Consider the following 25,649-nt stretch of genomic DNA (forward strand, 5'->3'; position numbering starts at 1 on the left):
TGGGCATGAGTTTGAGTAAACTCTGGGAGTTGGTGATGGACAGGGAGGCCTGGTGTGCTGCAATTCATGGGGTCGCAAAGAGTTGGACACGACTGAGCAACTAAACTGAACTAAACTGAATGTTATTGCAGCATTAATGCTGAAGATATTAATGAAATGGGGAAAGTGAAAAATGGTTAGACTTAGAACATATATTGCAGGTAGAACAAATGGAATTGTTGGCTTGCATATTGGCTGTGGGAGAAAGAGAGAAGTTAAGGATTTATGGTGAGAAACTAGGTTTATGGTGAGATTGACTGGCTGAATCACTGTGGTGCCATTTCATTAGATTGGGTAAATGAGAGAGTACGCACTTGGGTGGGGAAGAGAAAAGCTCTGTTTGGCCACATTACGTCCGTGAATGTGGATAATACAGGCTTCCCAAGTGGCTCAGTGGTAAAGAATCTGCCTGCCAATTCAGGAGACACAAGAGATGCAGGTTTGATTCCTGGGTCAAGAAGATCCCCTGGAGGAGGAAATGGGAACCCACTGAAGTGTTCTTGCTGGGATAATCCCATGGACAGAGGACCTGGCAGGCCACAGTTCTTGGGGTTGCAAGTCAAACACAACGGAGTGACTGAGCATGCATCCAGGTGGGTAACATAGATAAAAGCAGAATACGATGAGAAGAGATCAGAAGACAGACTGTTGTGTCTTCTGGTCTTGTAGCCCATTTCTAAAAGCTCACATTTAGAAAAAGGAGAGAAGAAGAATCAGAAAGGAAGCGAAAAAGAAATAATCCAAGGAATAGAATAGGAACCAAGAGAGTCAGAGAAACAAGGAAGAGAAAGTTTCAAGAAACTGACTGTGGTTAACTGTGCAAAACAAATTGAGGAAGGAAGATGAGGGCTAAAAAAGGACCTTTAAGGTGAGCAACGAGGATACCATGGATACCTTTTGACAGCATTTTCACCAGACTTGATAACATCTCTGCCTATGTACAAGTAAGTTGAAAAAGCGAGAGGGCGTTGGAATTGCCCTGAACAGCTTTGAAGTGCTATACTAATAAGGTGGTGTTAATTTGCATGTTGTCATAGAAACAAAAAACATGTAGGAGAACTAAAGCCACTTAAAACTCCTGACTCCAGCCCATCACGTCCTCTTGATTTGTTGTGAAAGATGCCAATAAAAACAATGAGAGGGGCAGAGCTAATACAGATTTCTTCCTTTAGTTGTGGTCCCTAAGTAGAAATCTTACATTCTTTATCTTGAGAAGGAAGCCAGCACCAGCTCTGACACCAAAGTTCCTTACAGCACAAATGGCTATCTGACCAGAGTGCCTTCTTCTCTTGCCATTGGCTGACACTTCATAAAATACAATTTGCTGTTTTGCTTTTTTTTTTAAACAAGCAAACTGAATTACTTGGAGGAGGAAGACAGCAGAGACAGAGACAGAGCCAAGGCAGCTGAAAGAAAGAAAACTGAGGTGAGCATTTTTGTCTTTGCCCTGTTAGTTGTTGTTAAAAATTATGCTTTGCTATGCTTCATAGGAAGAGGAATAATTTTTAAAAGTAAGTTTATTTTGTTCTACTATAAACTTTATTCTACTACATGGTACTTTAAAAAATATTGGGAAAGTACAAAAATAGTAGCAGGAAGCAAAAACCACCACTGAGATAGCTGCTATTGATATTTTGGGGGTTGTTTCTTTCCATTGACTATGTGTGTCTACATATGATTTTAGTTAATTTTCATAGTCATGCTTGTACACAACGGATACGTTTATATTCCTTTTTTCCATTAGAGCATACATTTTCCCACATTGCTGTAAATGCTTTATAATCATAATTTAAAATTGCTGCATGGTATTACACGGAGGAAATTTTCTGTTCTTTGCCCAAGCATTCCCCTATATGGGGTCATATAGCATCTTTCCTTTTTTCATGGAGTGGGTCATTTGATAACATAAGATATATATTTTTTCCTTTCAGAGTCTTGTTTTTTGAGGAGAGGAGGTTAAACTTGAGAATGTAGATTTCAGCTCTCAGCTCTCCTGAGTTTCAGTTTTACTGAGAGGCACAGTGAGAGGGAAGGCGTGTATGAGACCATGTGCTTATGATCTGCTTGTTGCCCTTTGGGGACCTCAGCCAGTGGTTCTCAACTCTGGCTGTACATTCCATCAGAATCATTTGATTCTGGGGAGATTAGAAAATTATCTTTAGAATAATTGAAAATTAACTTTGGTGAGGAGCCACTCATCTGTTGTTGTTGCCGTTGTTTTCACTTTTAAAAATTTCTCAGGTGGCTCTAACGGGTGAAAAGCATAATAACAACCAACCTAGGTTATTTGTAATATTTCTCTCTCTCTGACCCATACCTAAAAGCTATACATTTTAAGGTAAAGGGGATACACTATCAAGCAAGCTAAGTCTCCCTTTCAACACTGCCTTCACTGTTTACGAAATTCCTTCACATACAGTCGTTCATTTGATTCACATGAGTGCTGGAATGTGTAACTCTTACTTTAAAATAAGAAAGTGAGACCAAGAGGACACAGGATCTTTCCTAGGGTCGAACCAGAACTGGCCCAATCTGGTTCAGTTTAGGGCACATACATCTTGAGTAATGGTTATTATAGAAAAAAGTTGTTCAAATTTTGCTATGTCTATATAATTGAATATTCTTTTGGCTCTTTACATGACACTGACATGTAATAGTTATTTACATGACAATGATCATGATTTAGCAAGAAGAAAAAAGCAAGGTTACAAAATATCATTAAAATATGGACTCATTTTTGTTTGAAAATATGTATATTTGAAGAAAAGTGAAAGGAAGTAAAGGCACAAACATTTGTATGTGTCTGGTTGGTAGTAAATCTTATAGTTTAAGTTTATTTCAGCTGGTATTACTTTATTTTTTTTTAACCACATTCATTGCTTGTGTAATAAAGATGTGAAGTAATTGAATGGAATTGTTCTTACCTTTCTGGTTAGCTCTTCTCCAGATGAAATGGTACCACCTCATTTTACTTGGCCATAAAGAAGCCTTTCTTTTAATTCTTGATGAGTTTTGTTCATACTTATCACAAATATTTCTGTTATTGTTAGCTAGCATGTTCTTATTATTGTTAGCTAGCATTGCCTGGAAACTTACCAAGTGTCAGGGATTGAGTTAATTGTATCAGTTTTCCTCATCAAAGCCCAGTATTCCCTCTGTGGATGAAGGTCTTGAAACACAGGAAAAAGAGTGATCAAGAGGCAGAGCTGAGGCTCAAACCTAGGTCCCCTCAACGCAAAACACATGTTTTCATTCGTTATGCCATCTTTCTTCCCTGACCTGAGGTCATCAAGGGTACCCCACATCATGTACACATCACTCATTTGGGAAGAAAGTGATATATTTTTTGTGGTGTACTCATTGCATTGGAAAAGACCCTGATGCTGAGAAAGATTGAAGGCAAAAGGAGAAGAGGGCGACAGAGGATGAGATGATTGGATGGCATCACTGACTCAACGGACATGAGTTTGAGCAAACTCTGGGAGATAGTGAAGGACAGGGAAGCCTGGCGTGTTGCAGTCCATGGGGTTGCAAAGAGTCGGACATGATTAGTGACGGAACAACAACAACATTGCTATATGTCAGGATCACCTTGGGCATTTGAGTATCTCACGTGTGCTCCAGACTCAGGGACTCCTGCTTTCCTAGTTTGTCTTGCTCACCGGACATCTGAGGCATGCTAATTTCCCCAAGGCTAAATCTGGAAGGTAGAAGCCTAACCAGGGATTGTGCAATGACCCAGTGAGCTCCGGTTAATACAGCAGCCAAGCTGGGCAATGTTGAGAAAGTCAAGAATTGGCCTGGGTTTATCAGCTTTTCTGTAGAGCCTTATCAAGTCCACAACAGAACCCACAGCACTGCATCTATGGCATTCTCACGGAACTGCCCACTATTCTTTGCGTTGGAATTACTTACGTGTGAATCTCATTCCTTCTGCTGGATGAAGAACGGCTGAAGATGGAGTCTCTGCAGACAGCCCAGTACACGGGCTCCATTAAGAACAAATGTTGTTTGTCGCTAAGTCGTGTCCGGCTCCTTTGCGTGCCATGGACTGCAACCCACAAGGCTCCTCTGTCCAGTGGATTTCCCAGGGGAGAATACTGGAGTGAGTTGCCATTTCCTGCTCCAGAGGATCTTCCCAACCCAGGGATCGAGCCTATGTCTCCTGCATTGGCAGGCAAATTCTTTATCACTGAGTCACCTGGGAAGCCCTAAGAATAAATGGGCAGGTGTAAATACATTAATTCATCAATGAATATGAACTTTAGTTAACAGCTTCTTTTTATCTCTATTGAACCTATTAACCTCTTTATGTGAACTGACCAATGGAGAAAGTGATATAGTCTTGGACAATCTCTAAAGAAAATCTTCTCCTATGGCTTGGTGGCAATAAGGGCTGACCCCTTGGACAGAGAAAGTAATGGAAGCTGGAAGAGCAGCCTGGAACCAAAGAATCTTAAAGTTGGACCATCCTCAGGAAGAGCCAGGGTTAGTGCAGAAGCTTATTACATCTTTCAAGAAGAGGTTTTAAAGAAGCAAGCAGATCTGAGGAAGAACAAGAAGAAGGGGGGATATGTGGATAAGTCAGGGGAGGAGCAGCGAAAGGAAGAGAGAGGAATATGGGGTAGGATGGGGAGTCTATTTGCTCCGGAAGTTCATCAAACTGGGAGAACTGAAAAGGGTCCAGTCCACAGTTATTATTTCTATTGCATGTTATGAAAACAAGAATATGTTTACCTTGGAAAAAACAAAACACCATTCCCCAAGTAAGTGCCTTCCTGTGGGACTATAGTTTTACCTTGTTTGTCCCTCCAGTACAGGAAACACAGTCATCTGCAAAATGCTTGAGAGCATCACAGATGCTTTGACGTTTGTTTCTTTTTATTTTGAATCTTAGCTCAACTAGAACTTTGTTCTCTTGCAAATTCTGAGAGGTTTGCAAGCAACTCCCCTTGTTAGTTGCAGTGGAAGTTATTGGCCCAGAGCCAGAAAGACAATTTGCAACCCTCAGAGATAAAAAGACAGTCACCGCCTATGATGTCTGGGTGTCTTTTGCTACCTTCCTCTGGCCTCTAGACCATTGACCTGATATATTCCTGTCCCCAATGGCTCAGCAGGTAAAGAATCCACCTGCAGTGCAGGGGACACAGAAGACGTGTGCTTGATCCCTGGATGAGCAAGATCCTCTGGAGGAGGAAATGGCAACCCACTCCAGTATTCTTGCCTAAAAACCCCATGGACAGAGGAGCCTGGCGGGCTACAGTCCAAAGGGTCACAAAGAGTTAGACACACAACTGAGTGGCTAAGCACTCACATGCATTCCTGTCCCCAGATCTTAGATTTGAACTTCAGAGACAAAAAGTTTGTGAGGAAAAATGCCTGGACATCAGTTCAGTTCAGTCGCTCAGTCGGGTCCAACTCTTTGTGACCCCCATGGACTGCAGCACGCCAGGCTTCCCTGTCCATCACCAACTCCCGGAGCTTACAAACCATGTCCATCGAGTTGGTAATGCCATCCAACCATCTCATCCTCTGTTGTCCCCTTCTCCTCCCGCCTTCAATCTTTCCCAGCATCAGGGTCTTTTCCAATGAGTCAGTTCTTCAATTCTGTTGTAAAAGACCATTGAGAATTTTTCTTCCCTGGAAGATATCTATCATGAAGCATAAAATGAGCAGGGAGAGGGTGAATCATAGCGTCATTCGCTCACTCACTGGTTATTTCTTTGTGCACATTTATGGCCACGAGCTATGCCAGGGCCCAGGATACAGCAGTGACAAGTAAGGTGTTCTTGCTTTGGTGAGTGAACATTATGCAGGGTAGGGATAAGCAGGAGCTAGTGGCTGCCCCATGGGTGGTGTGAAGACAGGAAGCACTAGAACAGCCAAGACCGGGAGAGCTCAGAGAATGCTCTTTCTAGAAGTGATTCTGGGCAGAAACTTGAGGCTGGTAAGAAAGAGCCTGGAGCAGGAAATGGCAGCCCACCCCAGTATTCTTGCCTGGAAAATTCCATGGACAGAGGAGCCTGGTAGGCTACATACAGTCCATAGGGTTGCAAAGAGTCAGACATGACTGAACACACACACACACACAAATTAAGGGCCAGGTGAGGAACTGGAGCTCAGATTAAGTAGGTAAGACAGAGTCTGGTATGTTCAGAGCGTTGAGCTAAGTTATGAGGCTGGAGTGGATTTTACTGAGGACAGCAGTGGAGAGATGACAGCTGGGTAGAAAGGGGGGCTGGTGGGAACCTTGGGTAACAAGAGCAGGCCTTCCTTGAAGGAGACTGGGTAGCAGGACGATCTGGGGCTGTGCGCTGAGGGCCGGGGGGAGCCAGCGGTGCGCTTGTCCTTTGACCTCTCCTTTTTGGGTCACCCACGTCCACTGTCCTCCAGGCTCCTGGCAGCTGGTTAGGACACCTTCCTGGACAATTCTCCTGATTTGAAATATTTTTGAGATCTAGGAAAACATTTTCTTCCTATCCTTTACAGGTTTCTTACTTTCCTTTGCAGCAGGGATAACCCTAACCTCCTAACCTCCAATATCTAATGCCTGATGATCTGAGGTGAAGCTGATGTAACAATAATAATAGAAATAAAGTGCACAGTCAATGTGATGTGCTTGAATCAACCTGAAACCATCACCTCCCGCCCTGATCCACAGAAAAATGATCTTCCATGAAACCCATCCCTGGTGCAGAAAAGACTGGGAATCACTGCCTTACAGTTTTCTTAGCATTCTTTACAGGTATCCTGCGCCTGGCGTACTATTTTCCCCTGACAGTAGCCAGGCTTGCACAGACTGCTGGTGCCTTGAAAGTGTGTGATGTGCAGGCTCCATGCAGCTGTGGGGGTCTTTCACCGTTTTGTCTCCCTGGTCCTCTCAATGATGCCGAAAGGCTGAGTACTTGCTGATAATGCTCAGGCCACCGTTAAGGGCTAGAGCCAGGGTTTGGATCCTGTTGGGATTTACTCCCCCAATTTTTCTATGGCTTCATCCCACCACTGTATCCTGCCAGGAATCATATGATGCTTAACTGCCTACCTTAGTCAAAAATTCCTTAGCTCCAAGAAGCAAATTTAATAATGGAAGGTGACATGCTAAGCTGGAAGGGGAAAGACAGAGAGGGAGTTTTCATTTGAATAAGTGGGCTTTAGGGGAGCCCGAACCCCTAACTCATGTCTCGTAGTCACTTGGGTTGTGGACAGTGAGAGTCCTGATGCTGACACGACCCCTGTGAAATTACTAAGGTGAGTAGGGCAATGGCCTCTGAGATCACATTTGCTGGTTTTCTGTTTTTGGAATCAGAAGACTTGGAAATCAGAGGCTCAGCTGCAGAATGAGTCTATTATCTTTCTTGGGTGTTTCTTGATGTTTCTTGGATCAGGAATTGGGTTAATAACAGATACTTCCAATCTTCATAGATTGATGAAGTGCATTAGGAAACAATTTTTTAAATGTTCAGATTCTTTATGAAATTAAATCCATAATCAGCTTTGTTGTTGTTGTCGTTCAGTCACTCAGTCGTATCCAACAGTTTGGAACCCCATGGATTGCAACACACCAGACCTCCCTGTCCCTCACTCTTTCCCAGAGTTTGCCAAAGTTCGTGTCCATTGAGTCGGTCCACTGATGCGAGCCATGCATCTCGCTCTCAGAGGCAGAAATGCCCCTTCACTGGCTTGGGTGTTAACCCTCCCCTAGGGTTCAGTCCCCTGGGATAGGGTGTTCTCTGGGAGCATTTTTCTCCTCCAAATAGCACATCAAATAACAAAATTGTGCAGAGACCCCAGTTCTAAGGTGTAGTTCTCCCCACATATGTCCATAACCCACAGGCACCTTTTGGCACAGGGAAATTCTTGAGAATGGAATTTCAGAAGAGAATGTGCAAACTGACCAATCAAGTGAACAGTGGGGGGACAACTGCTTGGCAAAAGAGAGAAAAAGGGCAGCTATTGCTAAACCATCAGCAAGACGCTGCGACTCAAAGGAGCTGACATTTTGACAACGCCAGTGCTCTCCAAATTGTCACCTTTCATGTATCCGTGCTCATCTTTGCCCTGATGGTGGCCCTGGCAACATGCTTCTTCTCGAGGTTCTTCTTCCTGTGTCTGCCCGCGTGCATTTGCAGTGGTGAATGTCATTGACCGCACACTCTGCATCTGAGTCAAGTTCTCCTTTTGGTGGCAGCAGGCCACAGCTGCTGTGCACTGCATGTGCACCCCACCCCAATGGGGCCTGACAGACAGGATTTCAAGCAGCCTGAGGCTGAGTCCAGGCAAGGAAGGTTCTGGTGGCTCCCAGGGCTTCCATCCCTAGATCAGGAAGATCCCCTGGAGGAGGGCATGGCAACCCACTCCATTATTCTTGCCTGGAGAATTCTACAGACAGAGGAGCCTGGCAGGCTATATAGTCCATAGGGTTGCAAAGAGTCAGAAACACAACTGAGTGACTAACACTTTCCCCCTTCCTGCTTGCCAAATCCTATTGGGTTCCTGAGAAATCTGCAGAGAGATGAAGGCAGGCCAGGCAGCTTCCTTACGAAAGAAGCCAGTGAGAGGAGGCAATTATAAGCAGGGAACTACTCAGGGCATTCGGTCTCCCACAGGGGCCCTCTGCCACAAGGATTCCCACCCTTGCTGCAAAGACTCACTCAATTCTGCCCCTGATGACAAAGAGACTAGGTCCAAAGACTGTTCTTTGGGTCTTCAGGCTCCCCAGGAGCTCCTGGGAATTTCAGGAAGAGCACAGTGATTTTTCTGTCTGCTGAGCCCTGGAGTGAGTCTGCTACAGTTTGGTTGGGATCTGGGAGGAGAGGTTGGGCCTTATGAGCTTTGTAACTTGCACACGTGAACTCCTAGGCAGAGGACAGATAGGAGACAATGAAAGTCTACAGTGAAAGCCATAGGCCCTGGAGGGGAAGCTTCAAGGTCATCCTATCAGGCCCAGGACTCTGGTTGAGGGGTCCCTCTGGGTCCCAGATCTGTTAAAGAGATCTTGGCAGCACAGACTGGAGAATTTGCTCCTGGGGGAACTTCCCAAGCCCTAAATGCTATTTAACACCTACTGGTTTACAGCAGGTCCGCTAGCACCTCTTTCACTGACAGGCTGATGTCATAGCCATGAAGTGTGGGAGGAAAATGGCATTTGGTAGGCAAAGGACCATTAGGCTGGTGGTATGGGAAAGGATGGGAGGCATTGGCACTGTGGGACAGATGGGACGGAGGATCTGAGCGGCAGAACACTCCAAAATGCTGACTCCAGAGAACAGGGCTCTGAGTGGTTCACTTCTCTGCCCCCTGTTTATTTTAGAAGCCCAGAGACCAGCTCAGTTCCTCATTCAAAAGATGGTAATCTCAGATCTGTTCATTTGTATTTCTGTTTTGATCTGTAAGTGTCTAATTCACGTTAGCCCTTGAAAAACTCTAAGAGTATTAATACAAGACTGTTTCAGGGAGGCTAAAGAATTGTCCCAAGCTATACATTTCCACCTGGACATTTGGAGCCTGTTACAACTGGGGGCTGAGCTAGCAGGGCTGGATTTCAAGAACAAGGCACTCATTGATACTTCTTTGTTTTGGAGGGCATATTAGCTACCACTCTGGGGCCTCTGGGATTTTGAAGCTGTAAAACCTTGAATCCAGAGGGTTGAGTCCTCTCTGCACAACTTCAGGGAGCTAAGTCTGTGAACTTTTGCAGTAATAACAGTAATGATACAGAAGGGCTTTGCAGGTAGCTCAGATGGTAAACAATCTACTTGTGAATGCAGGAGACCCATGTTTAATCCCTGAGTCGGGAAGACTCCCTGGAGAAGAAATGGTTACCCACTCCAGTATTCTTGCCTGGAGAATTCCATGGACAGAGGAGCCTGGTGGACTACAGTCCATGGGTTTGCAAAGAGTTGGATATGACCGAGCTACTAACACTTTTAATTCTTTAATTCTTCCCTGGTCACTCAGACAGTAAAGAATCTACCTCAATGCAGGGGCCCTGGTTTAGATTCCTGGGTTGGGAGGCTACCCTGGAGAAGGGAATGGCTACCCACTCCAGTATTCTTGATGGTGAAATGATGCTGAAAGCTCAACATCTGTGCACTGGTGCTGAACTGAATCTTGGAGACAAAGTTTGGGGTGAAGTAGAAAAGAATAGCTTTATTGCTTTGCCAGGCAAAGAGGGGCTAATGGGCTCCTGCCCTCAAAACTATGTTTCCCAACCCAGAAGGATTTGATGAGGAGTTTTATAGCAAATGATTCAAGGGTAGGAGTGCTGATAAGATTAGCGTGTGTTCAGAGGCTACACTCCTCTAACCTGGTCTCAGTTCAGTTCAGTTCAGTCCCTCAGTCATGTCCAACTCTTTGTGAACCTATGGACTGCAGCACATCAGGCCTCCCTGTCCATTGCCAACTCCTGGAGTTTATTCAAACTCATGTCCACTGAGTCAATGATGCCATCCAACCATCTCATCCTCTGTCGTCCCCTTCTCCTACCACTTTCAATCTTTCCCAGCACCAGGGTCTTTTCCAATGAGTCAGTTCTTCTCATCAGGTGGTCAAAGCATTGGAGTCCAATGAACACCCAGGACTGATTTCCTTTAGGATGGACTGGTTGGATCTCCTTGCAGTCCAAGGGACTCTTAAGAGTCTTTCCCAACATCACAGTTCAAAAGCATCAATTCTTTGGCACTCAGCTTTCTTTATAGTCCAACTCTCACATCCATTCATCACTACTGGTAAAACCATAGCCTTGACTGGACGGACCTTTATTGGCAAAGTAATGTCTCTGCTTTTTAATATGCTACCTAGGTTGGTCATAACTTTTCTCCCAAAGAGTAAGTGTCTTTTTATTTCATGGCTGCAATCACCATCTGCAGCGATTTTGGAGCCCAAAAAAATAAAGTCTGCCACTGTTTCCCCATCTATTTGCCATGAAGTGATGGGACCAGATGCCATGATCTTAGTTTTCTGAATGTTGAGCTTTAAGCCAACTTTTTCACTCTCCTCTTTCACTTTCATCAAGAGGCTTTTTAGTTCCTCTTCACTCTCTGCCATAAGGGTGGTGTCATCTGCATATCTGAGGTTATTGATATTTCTCCCAGCAATCTTGATTCCAGCTTGTGCTTCTTCCAGCCCAGCGTTTCTCATGATGTACTCTGCATATAAGTTAAATAAGCAGGGTGACAATATACAGGTGATTTACTCCTTTTCCTATTTGGAACCAGTCTGTTGTTCCATGTCCAGTTCTAACTGTTGCTTCCTGACCTGCATACAGATTTCTCAAGAGGGAGGTCAGGTGGTCTGCTATTCCCATCTCTTTCAGAATTTTCCACAGTTTATTGTGATCCACACAGTGAAAGGCTTTGGCATAGGCAATCAAGCAGAAATAGGTGTTTTTCTGGAACTCTCTTGCCTTTTCAATGATCCAATGGATGTTGGCAATTTGATCTCTGGTTCCTCTGTGTTTTCTAAGACCAGCTTTGGAACTTAGGGAAGGTTATGGGGGCTAGAGTCTGTTTCCTACAAGAAACAGAATGGCAGAAAGGCTTTCATGCCCAGGAGCCCCACTGGGGGCTCGGTTTCACTAACACTTGTTGCTTTCTCCAGGGTTTCCTCTCACCCAGGTTCTAACCTCATGGGTTGTCTTGCTTAATTCTCACAGCAACCCAGACAAGTAAGGACTATTGTTTTCATTATCTCCATTCTATTGGTAAGGAACTCAGGCTCAATGAGATAAGGTCCAATGTCACAGAGCTGGTGAGTGAAAGAACCAGGTTTCAAACCAAAGTTTTAACTCTCACCTGCTCCTCTAGTACTGCTTGCCTGCAGCAGAGGGGAACCTCTATCATCCTTTCACCATCTTTATCATTAAATCACCTCTCAGGCTTTCATATTTTTACTAATGCTCTGAGATCCTTTTCATCTCTTTATCATGGGTCTAAGCCCACACTTTGAGATTTACTCCTGGTAGTCACCTGTAAAGTGTGAAACACTTTAAAGTCATCATGCCATTCATGTCAATGTATGGCAAAAACCACTACAATACTGTAAAGTAATTAGCCTCCAACTAATAAAAATAAATGAAAAAAAATAAAGTCATCATGCCACTTACAGATGAGGAAACTGAGACTCTGAGAAGATAAATAGTGCAAGATTCCCATGCTTGTAAGTGGCAGATTTGGCTCTATGACCTTACACTGACATTTCTGTGAACGTTAACAAGGATGTTACAAGAGCTGCAGGAGTGATGAGAGAGACCTGTGAAAAACGTCAGTTGGGTAAGGTGACGTGCAGAAGGTGATGCAGGTGTTGAAGAAGATTTGGTTTGACTAGAGTTGGGCTTCCCTGTTGGCTCAGTCAGTAAAGAATCTGCCTGCAACGCAGGAGACCTGGGTTTGGTCCCTGAGTTGGGAAGATCCCCTGGAGAAGGGCAAGGAAACCCATTCCAGTATTCTTGCCTGGAGAGTCCCCATGGACAGAGGAGCCTGGTGGGCTACAGTCCACGGCGTCGCAAAGAGTTGGACAGGACTGAGTGACTAAGCACTCACACACACAGAATTGGGTGTCTTGCTTACTGGGGAGGAGGGAGATGGAGAAGAGGGGAAAAGGTGGAGATAAAAGAGAACAGAGTAGACAGTCCAGTGTTCAGGACTCCATGCTTCAAATGCAAGGGCCACAGGTTTGATTCCTGATTGTGAAACTAACATCTCACATGCTGCAGGACATGGCCAGGGGGAAAAAAAAGGAGCAGAGTGAACAGCATGGGTACATACCTGAAGAAGTGCAAATCCAGTCCCCAGCTTCCTGGCATTGAGGAGCAGCAAAATAATAGCAATAATGCCAGCTTCATGGTTTTCAAAGTGCTTTACCAGTTCTTTTCAGTTACAGCATCAGTGGAGAGCATTAGCCTCATTTCATAGATACTCTTCCCCAAATAAGCTAAGTGATGTGTTAACCAAGGCCACATGTATCTAGAAACCGACAGAGCAGGACCCAGACTTCTGTGCTTTTCCCACTGTCTGTGGCCTTGTGGCATGGCTCCATTAGCGGACTCTCATTTATAAAAATACGGGTATAACTGTGACCAGTGGTGCAAGGTCTTAACAGCTAGAAATTGGGAGAGCTGGGAGTCACATTTCAGGTTCAGTGTCCATTCTACTCTAGCTTGGTTCAGGTGTATGAAGTTTGAGGAGATAGGATGAGAAATGAACGGAAGAAGAGATGGAAGCCCATTTGGAGATGGGCTGAGAGATAAGAGGGTGTCTGCAGAGAAAAGAATGCCTCTTTCCTCCCTGACTTCCTCCAGCAACAAACACTTCACAGAAGCTGATTGAGACGTTCTCACCTCTCAGAGTGGTCACTTACTTAACCCCTGCTCCTTTATCAGCTCTCTGGCCTTGGGCTCCCAAGCCACCACACCCGCTCTCCCCCAGGAGCCCTGATAAGCTTACTGTGAAATCTTTCAACGCTTTTTATCCCCCATGGCCACTCCCTCCTCCTTAAACTCCTTAAAGCAGGGTTGGCCTCCCTGAAGTTGCGTTCTCTCTCTGTTTCAAGTTCTCTGTTTTTTTTTTTGGGGGGGGTGGGGGCGGGGGGGGGGGGGGAGGTTTGCTGCACTAGGTCTTAGCTGTGGCATGCGAGATCTAGTTCCCTGACCAAGCACTGAACCCAGGTGCCCTGCATTGGCAGTATGAAATCTTAGCCACTAGACCACCAGGACTGTCCCAGAGTTGCATTTCTGATTCATCTCTTATCATTTAATCCCTTTCTCGGTTGTTCCTCCAGGTTCCCGTTCTCTCTTCCCGTTCCTTAATTGTTGATGTTCCCCGAGGTTCTGTCCCTGATCCTCTTCCATTGCTGCCACACCCCTGCAGGAGCGTGTCCACTCCTCTGGCTTCAGTTACCAAGTGCTGATGGCTCCTAAACCCAACAGGCTTGCCTGTCTCCCCTTCCCCGGCTCTAGACTGCGATTGGACACTTCTTGTGTATGTTTCATAAATGCTTCAAATTCAAAATGCTCAGTTGAACTCATTTTACATGCCCCTTCCCAAATAGCAACTTCCTCTTATTCCCTTCATGCTCTTTTTATTAACATAAGGCACCATTCTCTCACAAAGTAAGAGATTATTGACCATCTCCTACCCCAACTTTTCCTGACTTCCCAACCTCCCATAATTAATCCATCCCCAACTCCAGTCAGCTTTCATTTCTTTATATTCTCAGTCTCATTCTCAGATATGTTTGCACGCTCATGCACACACACACACACACACACACACACACACACCACACCCCAACTTTCCTGGACAATCGCAAGAGCGTCCCCAGGAGTCTCTCGGGACCTAGGCTTGTTCTCCATCACACCTGTAAAATGCAAACCCACTTTCCAGCATTCAAGGGCTCCCATTGCCCTCAAGGTAAAACCCAAACCTCATCCTCTGCCCACCTGGTCCTCCCTTTCATGCCTCACCTGGACTATAATGCTTGCACTTCCTCAGACTAGGTCACTGTGTCCTAGGGCCTCTGTCTTTGGGGTCCGCAGCCAGGTCACAGGCTCGTACCTGAGACACAAAGGTAATCACACCTGTGGGCTGAGAGTGCGGACAGGAGGCGTGACAGGTCTATCAGGCTCCCGGCAAAGCACTGAAAAATTCTGAGATGGGGACCTCCCTGTCGGTCCAGTGGTAAGACTCCACACTTCCACTGCAGATCCCTGGTTGAGGAACTAAGATTCTGCAAGTTGTGAGGTGCAGTTTGGCCAATAATGAAAAAAAGAAATAGAAGATTTTTTTTCTAAGAATAAATAAAAATAAACTTCTGCGAGGTTTTGAAGAGGTGCAGCTTTGCAGTGACCATGAAGACGTTTAATCATCCAGGTAAGCTCTTTGTCCTCAACAGAGGACATGGAGCATGTTTAGTTTAACTGAGCATGGAGCATGCTTAGTTTTCTTCATAACTGCAACACGGAAGCTCCATCTGCTGCTGCTTTGCACTCTTTCTTCTTTGTCGTTTTAGTACCATTAAAGCTACAGGAGACAAAGACTCAACTCTTTCCTTGTTCTGAGGCCCCTTTCAGTCCAGGAAGCTATGCGCATACTCAAGCTCTCCCTTCTCTGCGTGCACGCGTGTTAAGTCACTTCAGTCGTGTCCGACTCTGCGACCTTATGGTTCCTTTGTCCATGGGATTCTCCAGGCAACCTTACTGGAGTGGTAGCCAAGCTCTCCTCCAGGGGGTCTTCCCAACCCAGGAATCAAACCCGCGTCTCTTACATCTCCTGCATTGGCAGGCAGGTTATTTACCACTAGCGCCACCTGGGAAGCCTCTCCTATCTCTCTAAGGCAGTGCAAATTATGCTGTCAATCTATTTCCTAATTTTCCTTGAATTTGCCTCTTCTCAGCTTCCTGTCATATACTTAATTGGTCTGGCTGATTTTTATAGCCACATCTAGTAGGTGACTTTCTTTTCCTTTCCTTTTTTTTTTTTAACAGTCTAGTGAAAGGTTCCAACATAGTATAGTCAAGTGCATTTTTTTACAGGCAGTAAAGAACAAAGTGTTTTAGAGATTTCTCAAAGGAAAGCCATGCGCTGAATGGAATTTTGGATTTGAGCTGGCCCTGCTTTTAACCTGTGGCTGTTAGTTAAGTAAGGCTTCTAGGAAGGGTTGTTGTTTGGTTGCTCAGTTGTGTCTGACTTTTTTGTGACCCCATGGACTGTAGCCCGCCAGACTCCTCTGTCCATGGGATTTCCCAAGCAAAAATACTGGAGTGGGGCTACCGTTTCCTCCTCCAGGGTATCTTCCCAATCCAAGGATTGAACCCACATTTCCTGTTTTCGGGCAGATTCTTTACCGCTAAGCCATCAGAGAAGACCCTCTAGGTTGTGGGGGGGGGGGGGTGTTTTTCTTTCTTTAGATTTCCAAGGATGACGATGCTCTTAGAATCAAAGCCCTGGGTCTGTAGCCTCAGCCCCTTTCCCTTCCACTGGGTCAGTTCGACAGCCTTGGACCACGCCTACTCCCATCTGCCTCCAGAGGGCCCAGAACACATCCCAATCCGAGGCAGAGGACTTGAACTAACTCTGGGCCTCAGTGTTCCTTACCCTTGGGGTTGATCTCATCCTGATCTGGTGCCCTGATTCTAAAACTGAGCATCTCTCTCATTCCTGAGATTTGGTCCTCTTCTCAACAAAGGCAAAGGGCCCCTCTCTTGGCACCCCTGGCCCAAATCTCTGCGCCCAAGGTGTTGTCCAACATTCAGGTTCTCTTGCAGTAACTGGGACCTGCCTGCAATGGCCAGGCCTCCTCTCAGGTTCAGGGTCCTCTCTCCATCGTGGCCTGGCAGTACAAGCGCCTCGCTGCCTGCCGACGGACCTTCCCTCCTGAGTTCTGCCTTCTTCCCCAGTTGCTCAAAAAGTTCCTCTTGCCAGGGGCTCTTGTTGGTTCCCTCACACCCATCAATATCCTGGGGAGCAACTGTTACCATCTTTTTTATGCTCTGCTGTCCACGCTCATACCTGTTGGGTCCCATGCTCTGCCTGGGATAAGCGACTCTCCCAGCATCTGCCGCTCTCCTTGCAGGCTCACCGCCCCCAGTGATGGAGAGGACAGGGTGGAGGGCCAGACTGTCCTCCTTGTTGCAAGTCACAGGGACCCTGTTGGTCTTGAGATGGGAGAAGCAGTTTAAAGGTCTTTATGGTCAAAACGTTTAAGGACTTGATTGCTTTCAAGTCTTTTTTTTACATTTTTAGATCCTTTCCTGATAAAAGCTTTTCCTAAGATTCTATCCAAATCCTGGCTCTGAAGTCAGAGCCACATGGGCAGGACTCTGTCCTTTTCTCAAAAGGCTGTTGATAATAGAACACATGGGCTTCCCAGGTGGCTCAATGGTAAAGAATTCGCCTGCCAATACAGGAGAGGTGGGTTTGATCCCTGGTCAGGAAGATCCCCTGGAGAAGGAAATGGCAGACCACTCCAGTACTCTTGCCTGGAGAATCCCATGGACAGAGGAGCCTGGTGGGCTACAGTCCATGGGGTCTCAGGAGTGTTAGGCAAGACATAGTGACTAAATAACAACAACCCACGTAGGACATCACAGTGCATTAGAGTTCCCTGTGCTACACACTGTGTTCCCAACAGTTGTGTATTTTGTACACTGTATTGATAGTGTGTATGGATCAATTCCAGTCTCCCAATTTCTCCCACTCCACTCCTTTCCTCCTGGTGTGTGCTTGCTCAGCCGTGTTTGATTCTTTTCAGCCTCATGAACTGCAGCCCACCAGTCTCCTCTGTCCATGGAATTTTCCAGGTAAGAATGCTGGAGTGGGTTACCATTTCCTTCTCTAGGGGATCTTCCTAATTCGGTGATAGAACCCATGTCTCCTGCATTGATAGTAGTAGTAGTGGTGTTAGTCGTTCAGTCGTGTCCAACTCTTTGCAACCCCATGGACCGTAGCCCACCAGGCTCCTCTGTCCATGGGATTCTCCAGGCAAGAATTGCCGTTCCCTTCTCCAGAGGATCTTCCCGACCCAGGGATCGAACCCAGGTCTCCTGCATTGCAGGCAGATTCTTTACCGTCTGAGCTACAGGGAAGATCACTGATAGGCACATTCTTTACCACTGAGCCACCAGCAAAGCCCCGTGTGTATGTTTTTTGTTTGTATGTTTGTTTGTTTGTTTTGACTGCACCCCATGGCTTTGGGGGTTGAATCTGCGACACAGCAGTGAAAGCGCTGAATTGTAACCACTAGACCACCAGGGAACGCCCTCTGGTACTTTATTAAAGAGCCCAAGGAAACTAATACAACTCTCATTTCACAAAGTGAGGGATGCTTAGAAATGTTCATTCCCCCAGTAGTAAGTGATTAGAGCCCTTTAATTCCAGATAATTGAATCCTGGCTTGTTGATCTGGCCCATTAAGTAGGGATCCTCTTCATCTATCAAAATCATATTCTAGATAAATTATATAATAACATCAGCATTGCACAGGGAAGATTTTATAGAACATTAGTTCTGTGGAATAGTAGAATGTTTCAATGTGCAAAAACGTTTCCAGAGTTAAAAAATAAATAAATAAAGAGGGACACCCTGTATTAATCAGACTTTTTTTTTTTCTTGTAGGACCTCCTAGAGCTTTGACATGTGTTATGAATCTCCAAGAGAGGGATATTAAAGCTTGCTGTGTCTCTCAGGCTGATTTGAACACAGAAGCCTTTTCTTACACAGAACATCTCATGGAATTCGTAGTTTGTGGAAGATACTTTGGGAAGTGCTGAACTAAAGAAAAGACTTTTTTTTCTTTTACATCATTTACATACCAACCATGTTTTCTGAATTGCATCTTCACATCAGTCTCTGAAGGAGAATTGAAAAACATATTTGTCATATCGGAAATACATTTGCAAAGCATCCATTTGGGTAGGTTAATTTAACTAACATTTTACCATACTTCTTTTAGTCTTTAGATCATTCTGTGAATTCTCAGAGTCAGTGTCTTCTAGTCAAAGGCCTTTGGGAACACCGCTGTAGTCGAACACCATTGTGTTTATTGACTTGTTGTATCAAGGAGAATGCACACCATGGGAAATCAGAATATCTCAGGAAGAGGGTGTTGGAAAGGAATTATTGTAGGAATTGTGCTTGTGTTAGGTAATTTGGGGGTTAGATTAAAAAATGGAGGACTTTGCAGAAACAAAAATGGTTATTCGTTCTTATAAAAAACTCTGTAAAATAGGGACCCAGACTACCATACCCAGACAATGAAAATATGTCCCACCAAGTCACCTGTTTTTTTCCCTAGACATCTAGAAGTCTGCCCCTACCTCTGCAGTTATGGGCTGTCCTGTAGTATTTACATAGGTAAGGCAAGAAGTGTTTAGTATAAATTTCTCTTTGACTAGAAAAGAAGAAATTAAGAACTATGTCATTATCCATGACAACTATGCCTAGTAAATTTACATTTAAACCAATGCTTTGTCAAAGATAAACAAACCTGCACACTTCTAAGAGTGGTAAGACAGATTTTATTCAATAATATACTATTGCAATTTTTTCAATAATATACTAGTCCAACATGAACTGAACTCAGAAGTAACTGGATGTTTTATTTTATTTATTTATTTTTAAAAAAATACTTACTTATTCATTTATTTGGCTATATCGGGTCTCAGTTGCAACACACAGGATCCTTGTTGGATCACATGGGATCTCTCACTGCTGCGCTTGGACTCTCCAGTCATGGCATGTATGCTCAGTAGTTGCAGCGCACAAGCTCAGTTTCTCCATGGCATGCAGGATCTTAGTTCCCTGACCAGGGATCAAACCCACATTCCCTGCACTGCAAGGAATATTCTTGCCCATTGGACCACAATAGAAGTCCCTGGGTGTTTTAAAAAGATAATGAGAGAAAGGAGAGGGGAGGGAGTGAGCAGGAGCTCAGTAGAGTCAGGAAATTTAAAAACTTACAAATAGGAAGGAAGGGTTGGGTCCAAGTGGAAAATATCTGGGTTTTCTAACTGGTGCTTAAGAGATTAGGCTCCTACCCTCCCACAGAGGCTTGAGGCAGAGGCCCTATGTCCAGGTGTTGGCTGGAACAAACACTGAATCCTTTTGGCTGTCTTGGATTGTCTCAGGCTATGCAAGAAGGGGAGGTTATGGTCATCCTAGAGATGCAGCCTTGAGCTGTTCAAAACTATGTTAGTGCTTTTATGTTAGTTGTTATTCAAGTCAGCATAAGCCAAGGTTGACACCTGGTTGACAAGAGGACTCAGAGGAGCCTGGCTAGAGTTTGATCAAGAAGAGAATCTTTGTCAGCTTCCAGAGCAGAAGATGTGTAATTGATGACTTTCTCCAGGGTCAGAGACAAGCTTTAGATGATCTTTATCTGGACACTGAGCAAGAGTTCCCCTAGTTTGAGACTTTAGCTTCACTCAGATAAATGAATGGCTATTCTGTATTCTAGAAGTTTATCATGAAATGAAATGAAACATATAGTAAAGACAGATGGTAAAAGTGTAAGCACATAGTAAGACATAGCCAATATTTTTTTATTCAAGTTTCAAAGAAAAGCTAGTATTTCTCTCTGTTTCATTAAAACCTGGAAAAATGTAAGCAGTGAGCAGGAAGCAACTTTTTGTATTTGTTTCCTTTTGATTCAGCATGGAAAGAGAACTTGTGTCCTTATCTCCATCCATCTCTGCATCAGAAATGGAAACCAACAGCACCTTCAGCGATCTCCATAGCGACAGGAACTGCACAGCTGAATACTTTAAGAGAGAATTTTACCCCATCGTGTACCTGGTAATATTTATCTGGGGAGCCTTGGGAAATGGCTTTTCCATATATGTTTTCCTGCAACCTTATAGGAAGTCCACATCTGTGAACATTTTCATGCTCAATCTGGCTACTTCAGATCTCTTGTTCACAGCCACACTGCCCTTCAGGGTGGACTATTACCTCAGAGGGTCCAATTGGATATTTGGGGACCTGACTTGCAGGATTATGTCTTACTCTATGTATGTCAACATGTACAGCAGCATTTATTTCCTGACTGTATTGAGTGTTGTGCGTTTCCTGGCAACCGTTCACCCCTTCCGGCTCCTTCATACCACCAGCATCAAGAATGCCTGGATTCTTTGTGGGGTCATATGGATCTTTATCATGTCGGCCTCAATAATGCTTCTGAAAAATGGCTCTGAGCTGAAGGGCAATGTCACATTGTGCTTGGAGCTGAATCGTAATAAAGCTAATAAACTGAAGACCATGAACTACATTGCCTTGGTGGTGGGCTTTCTGCTGCCCTTCTGCACGCTCAGCATCTGCTACCTGCTGATCATTCGAGCTCTGTTGAAGGTGGAGGTCCCAGAATCAGGGCTGCGGCTTTCTCACAGGAAGGCACTGATCACCATCATCATTGCCTTGATCATCTTCCTCCTGTGTTTCTTGCCCTATCACATACTGAGAACCCTCCACCTGCTCCAGTGGAAGGCGGATACATGCAGAGACCCGCTGCATAAAGCTGTGGCCGTCACACTGGCTTTGGCGGCAGCCAACAGCTGCTTCAACCCTTTGCTTTATTACTTTGCTGGGGAGAATTTTAAGGACAGACTAAAGTCTGCACTCAGGAAAGATCATCTACAGGAACCAAAGTGCAGCTTTCCTTTCTGTGTGTGGCTGGAAAATGAAACAAGAGTGTAAGGGGTTCGTAGGCTGTTCCTATGTCTTGCGTCCACCTTCATTCACACGTGGTCTCCAAAAGACCGTGCATTTACACGATTCCCAACAAAGGTAGATTCCCAAGATTTAATTGACCATGATTTTATTAGAAGACCTACTTCAAATTTTTCATTAGGTGTATCTTCAGTGTTTGAGCCTGAATAAGCAGAAAAAATCCCCTTTAGAGTCTTGTAACCAGAAATGTCAGACTGGGAGAAAATGCTGGGCACAGTGACTGCTGCTTCTCATCAAATTCTGTTATCAGTCAGCTCTCTGGCCCACTAGGCATTCTAAATGCTTAGTTTTAAGACAACCCCGACGTTTCCAGCTTCTCTTGTTCCTCGTCCTTCTTCAAACTCCTGTTGTTATTGTTCAGTCACTAAGTTGTGTCTGACTCTTTGCGACCCCATGGACTGCAGCATGCCAGGCTTCCCTGTCCTTCACCGTCTCCCAGAGTTTGCTCAAATTCATGTCCGTTGAGTCGGTGATGATAACCATCTCATTCTCCTGAGATACAGCCAATTAACAAAGCTACTGGAGCCCCCAGAACAGATAAGAAAAGCATCCTTAGAAATCAGGAGAAAGACTGTGAAGAGGAAGATTGCCCTCTCACAAAGCAGAGTCAAGGTCCCCAACAAGAACAGGGGGAGAAAAACAGAGAGAAGCCCTGGGACAAGAGAGAAAGGGGAAAAAGAATTTTGTTTTGCACTAAGAGAGGATTTCTAGTGCAAAATGAAAATCCAAAGGCAAAAGCTATGCCTTTCTCTTGTCAGGGGCTTAGGAAAGACAGGAAGATTAGGAGAAGGATGCAAGGCATTTCCCTAGAGGTGGAGGGATTATGTGCAGAATAGGAAAGAAGAGGGTCAATTTTACTCTTGAGATTTGGGTTCGGGCTGTTCACTACAGTTCTCATCCTACAAGTTAATCCATTTGGATGGGGAAAATCTCCAGAATAAAGGAGATGATGCTAAGTGTTTGATTGGGCATCCAGAGAGAGGTGAGCTGGAAGGCAAGTTGCAAAGATCGTGGTACCCCTGAAAATCTATGAAATTTGATGAACATTTTGACAGAACATGAGAAGGGTGGCTTTCTTCTGAGAGAGTGTAGAAAAGCACTGGTTTGAGGGAGGGAGGGTCCTGTCTGCCCACTGAGGCAAAACCAATTAGACTATCTACCGCTACCACCATGCCCACTGTACTGTCAACGATCGCCTACCCTATCTGTGCTGGGCCGACTGTGCAAGGCACTGTGCTGTGCTGTGCTTAGTCACTTAGTCGTGTCTGACTATTTGTGACCCCACAGACTCTAGCTCACCAGGCTCCTCTGTCTTTGGGGATTTTCCAACAAGAATACTGGAGTGGATTGCCATGCCCTCCTCCAGGGGATCTTCCCAACCCAGGGACTGAACCCAGATCTCCCACATTGCAGGTGGATTCTTTACCATCTGAGTGACCAGAGAAGCCTGTGCAAGGCACAACTCATCCATTAATCCCACTTAACCCTCACACCAAAGCCCTGTATTTTCATTTTACAGATAAAGGGACTAAAGCCCAGAGAAATTAAGAATTTTGTTCAAGTTCATACAGCTCCACCAGAATTTTTAAAACATCTGTGCAGAGGGGCTGATTGGGTGCTTCACCCACTGCTCCCCTTGCAAACCTCCAGGGGCATTACTTGAACATCTAAGTGAGAGTTTTCTTCCCTCATCAGGTACCTACCCCTTCTTACTCTCAGGAAAAGACTGAAAGCTGAAGTTTCTCTCTTTGGAATTGTCAGCCCCAAGATAGAGTGGAGGGTGGGAAGGAGGCAGTGTTCTGAAACTAGAAAGAGACTGAGGGAAAGTCCTCATAGTGAACAGGAGCCTCAGATTTGTTCGGTCACTCAGCTGCCAGAATGCTGACAGACTCATACCTTGTCAAGACAGATGCCTGGAGGACCCTCCTATAGGACAGCAGTCAATGACTACTACACATCAGAGAAAAGGGCCAGAACATGAAAAAGCAACAATAAATGAGAGGGGAGATAGAAACATTTTCAGTATGAAAGGTCTCAACATTTTCAACAACTTCGCATTTTTTAACAGAAACCTACAGGAGAATTTGCTTCTCCAAAATAAGAGAGTAAACCAAGATAAAGGAAAACATGACATCTAGAAAGCAGAGACTCCAACAGAGGATAAAGATGAAGGAAATTCCTAGGACATTGGTGTGTAGCAGAAAAACAAGAAACTGATTGATTTACATGTGTTGGAGAGATTTATGTCTTTCTTGGATAGTGTGGAATGAACTGGCAAAAATACACAGGAAAATAAGCAAGTTAAAAGACAAGGCAATTATCAAATACTAGGGGGAAAGAAACTGATGTTCAAGAATGGGAATAAAACCATAGTACACTACATGGTTCAGCCGTGAACAATATTGACATAGAGAATGTAAATAGCAAACTACTGTGATATAATTTTTTTCAGGATATGAGGGAGATAGGTTGTGTATGTGGGGGGAGGGGTATAAGAAATCTATGTCCCTATTTTTTTTATCACAGAAAATGCATAATAACTAAAGCTAAAGAATGATAAATACCTGTATAAAACTATTATTTAACAACAGAAGCTAAAGCCCAAAATAAACAGTAAAAATGATTGATAGGATTGCCTCTGGAGAGAAGTTGGGTGCGGGAAGATCGCGTGAGGATTTCTCTTTTCCTTTTAATAACTATTTAACTGTCTAACTTGTGAATATGTACTGCTTAAATAAAATAAAAATTACATCAAATGAAATTTTTAAATTCAAATTAATTCTGCCTTAAAAAATAAAAAAGACAAGGAAGAAAATAAAGGCCACCAGAAATGGAAATTGAACACTGAGAGAAGAAAAGAAAGCAGAAAAGGAGTACATTTGGATCTGGGCCCCTGAGGGTAGCCCACCCAGCCTTGCCATGGAAAGGAAGGTCCATTTTGAGGAGAGGGGAGTCTAAGGTCAGGGGTGATTTGGCATGATAGAATTTTTTTTTTAGTTGCAAGTAACAGAAACCCAACTACAAGGGGCTTAAACAGTCACTATATCACATAACTGAACCATACAAAGGAAAGCTGGGCTTCAGCTCCTATACAGCCAGGATGTCTATGAGGCTTCCTCTTCAGGTTTGGGCTTGGTCCCAAGGCTTAATCACCTCATGGAAATAAGTTGATTGCAAAATAGCCAGGGGCTGCATGCTTCCTTACGTGTATCCAGGAAAAGAAATAGTATCTCCTGCCTACCTCATCTAACAAAATCACCAGCTTCCTTCTGATAGACCTACTCAGATTACATGGGCTTCTCTGGTGGTTCCATGATAAAGAACACTCCTGCCAATACAGGAGACCCAGGTTTGATCCCTGGGTTGGGAAGATCCCCTGGAGAAGGAAATGGAAACCTACTCTAATATTTTTGCCTGGAAATCCCTTGGACAGAGGAGCCTGGTGGGCTACAGTCCACGGGCTCAAAAACAAGTCAGACATGACTTAGTGACTAAACAACTCAGATTACACACCAGCTCCTTAATAAGCCAAGAAATAAGGGATTGCTCTGACTGAGTGAGGATGAACAGAGTCTACACCTCAGGAGGGAGTTGAGGGGAGGAGATCAAAATGGCGGAGTAGGAGGATGCAGACCTCACTTTCCCCCACAAACACATCCAAAATTCATCCACATGTGGAACAATTCTGACTGAAAACTAACTGGAGACTGGCAGGAACACTCGTCTCCAATCAAAGCTATAAGAAAGATCCACACGGAATCAGGTAGGAAGGGAAGAGAAACTACTGGGACTCAGAAGAGAAGGGAGATTACATGGGTGGAGACCCTCCCTGGGGAGTGAGCGGTTAGAACCACATATTAAGCACCCCTGCCCTGGGGCTGGACACCAGGAAGACGAGGCCCTTTGGCCACTTGGAGGCCTGGTAAGACTAAGAGAAGGGCTGTGGGAAGACAGGACTCCACTCGTGAGAAACATGTACACAATATCTTATTCCTCAAACAGGGCGGAGAGGGTGGAGTGAAACTGCACAGGTGACTGGGTGGTTTTCCACAGTTGCCCCCGCCTGAACCTCAGAACTGCTCCGGCCCCCGCTTGCTTCACAACGCAGCTCCACGCTGGGGCAGGGGCCGCTGCAGGGCGGCTGCAGGGTGGCCAAGGTCAAGGGAGAGCTAGGCTGTGAGGGACAAAGGAGGCTCAGACCCCAGTGGTATCTGAGTGGGGGCGGGGAGGGCAGCCATTCTTTCCCCAGGCAGCTCATCAGAAGCAGAAGCACGTGGATCCCACAGCCCAGGCCGCCAGCCACACTGAGCACCCGCACAAGCCCTTGTTGCTCCAGCACTGCTCCCCTCTGGGGTGGGGTGCTAGTTCTGGGAGCCTGGAGAGCAGCCGCTT

General features: G+C 45.0%; 1 protein-coding gene across 2 annotated transcripts; it reads left to right on the top strand.

Moving 5' to 3' along the window:
- Positions 1-1,141: 1,141 nt before the first annotated feature.
- CYSLTR2 (cysteinyl leukotriene receptor 2) lies at positions 1,142-24,018 on the top strand. 2 transcript variants are annotated; one of them, XM_061133083.1, is made up of 4 exons: positions 1,142-1,465; positions 17,287-17,335; positions 18,150-18,446; positions 20,186-24,018. In XM_061133083.1, the coding sequence occupies exon 4, from the start codon at positions 20,187-20,189 to the stop codon at positions 21,222-21,224; it is 1,038 nt and encodes a 345-aa protein (XP_060989066.1). In that variant the 5' UTR covers positions 1,142-1,465; positions 17,287-17,335; positions 18,150-18,446; position 20,186; the 3' UTR covers positions 21,225-24,018. The 2 variants fall into 2 exon arrangements, with proteins under 2 accessions (XP_060989066.1, XP_060989065.1); XM_061133082.1 differs by lacking the exon at positions 17,287-17,335.
- The last annotated feature ends 1,631 nt before the right edge of the window (positions 24,019-25,649 follow it).

The sequence above is a fragment of the Dama dama genome, chromosome 30 (assembly GCF_033118175.1).
Source record: "Dama dama isolate Ldn47 chromosome 30, ASM3311817v1, whole genome shotgun sequence".
Taxonomy (NCBI): domain Eukaryota; kingdom Metazoa; phylum Chordata; class Mammalia; order Artiodactyla; family Cervidae; genus Dama; species Dama dama.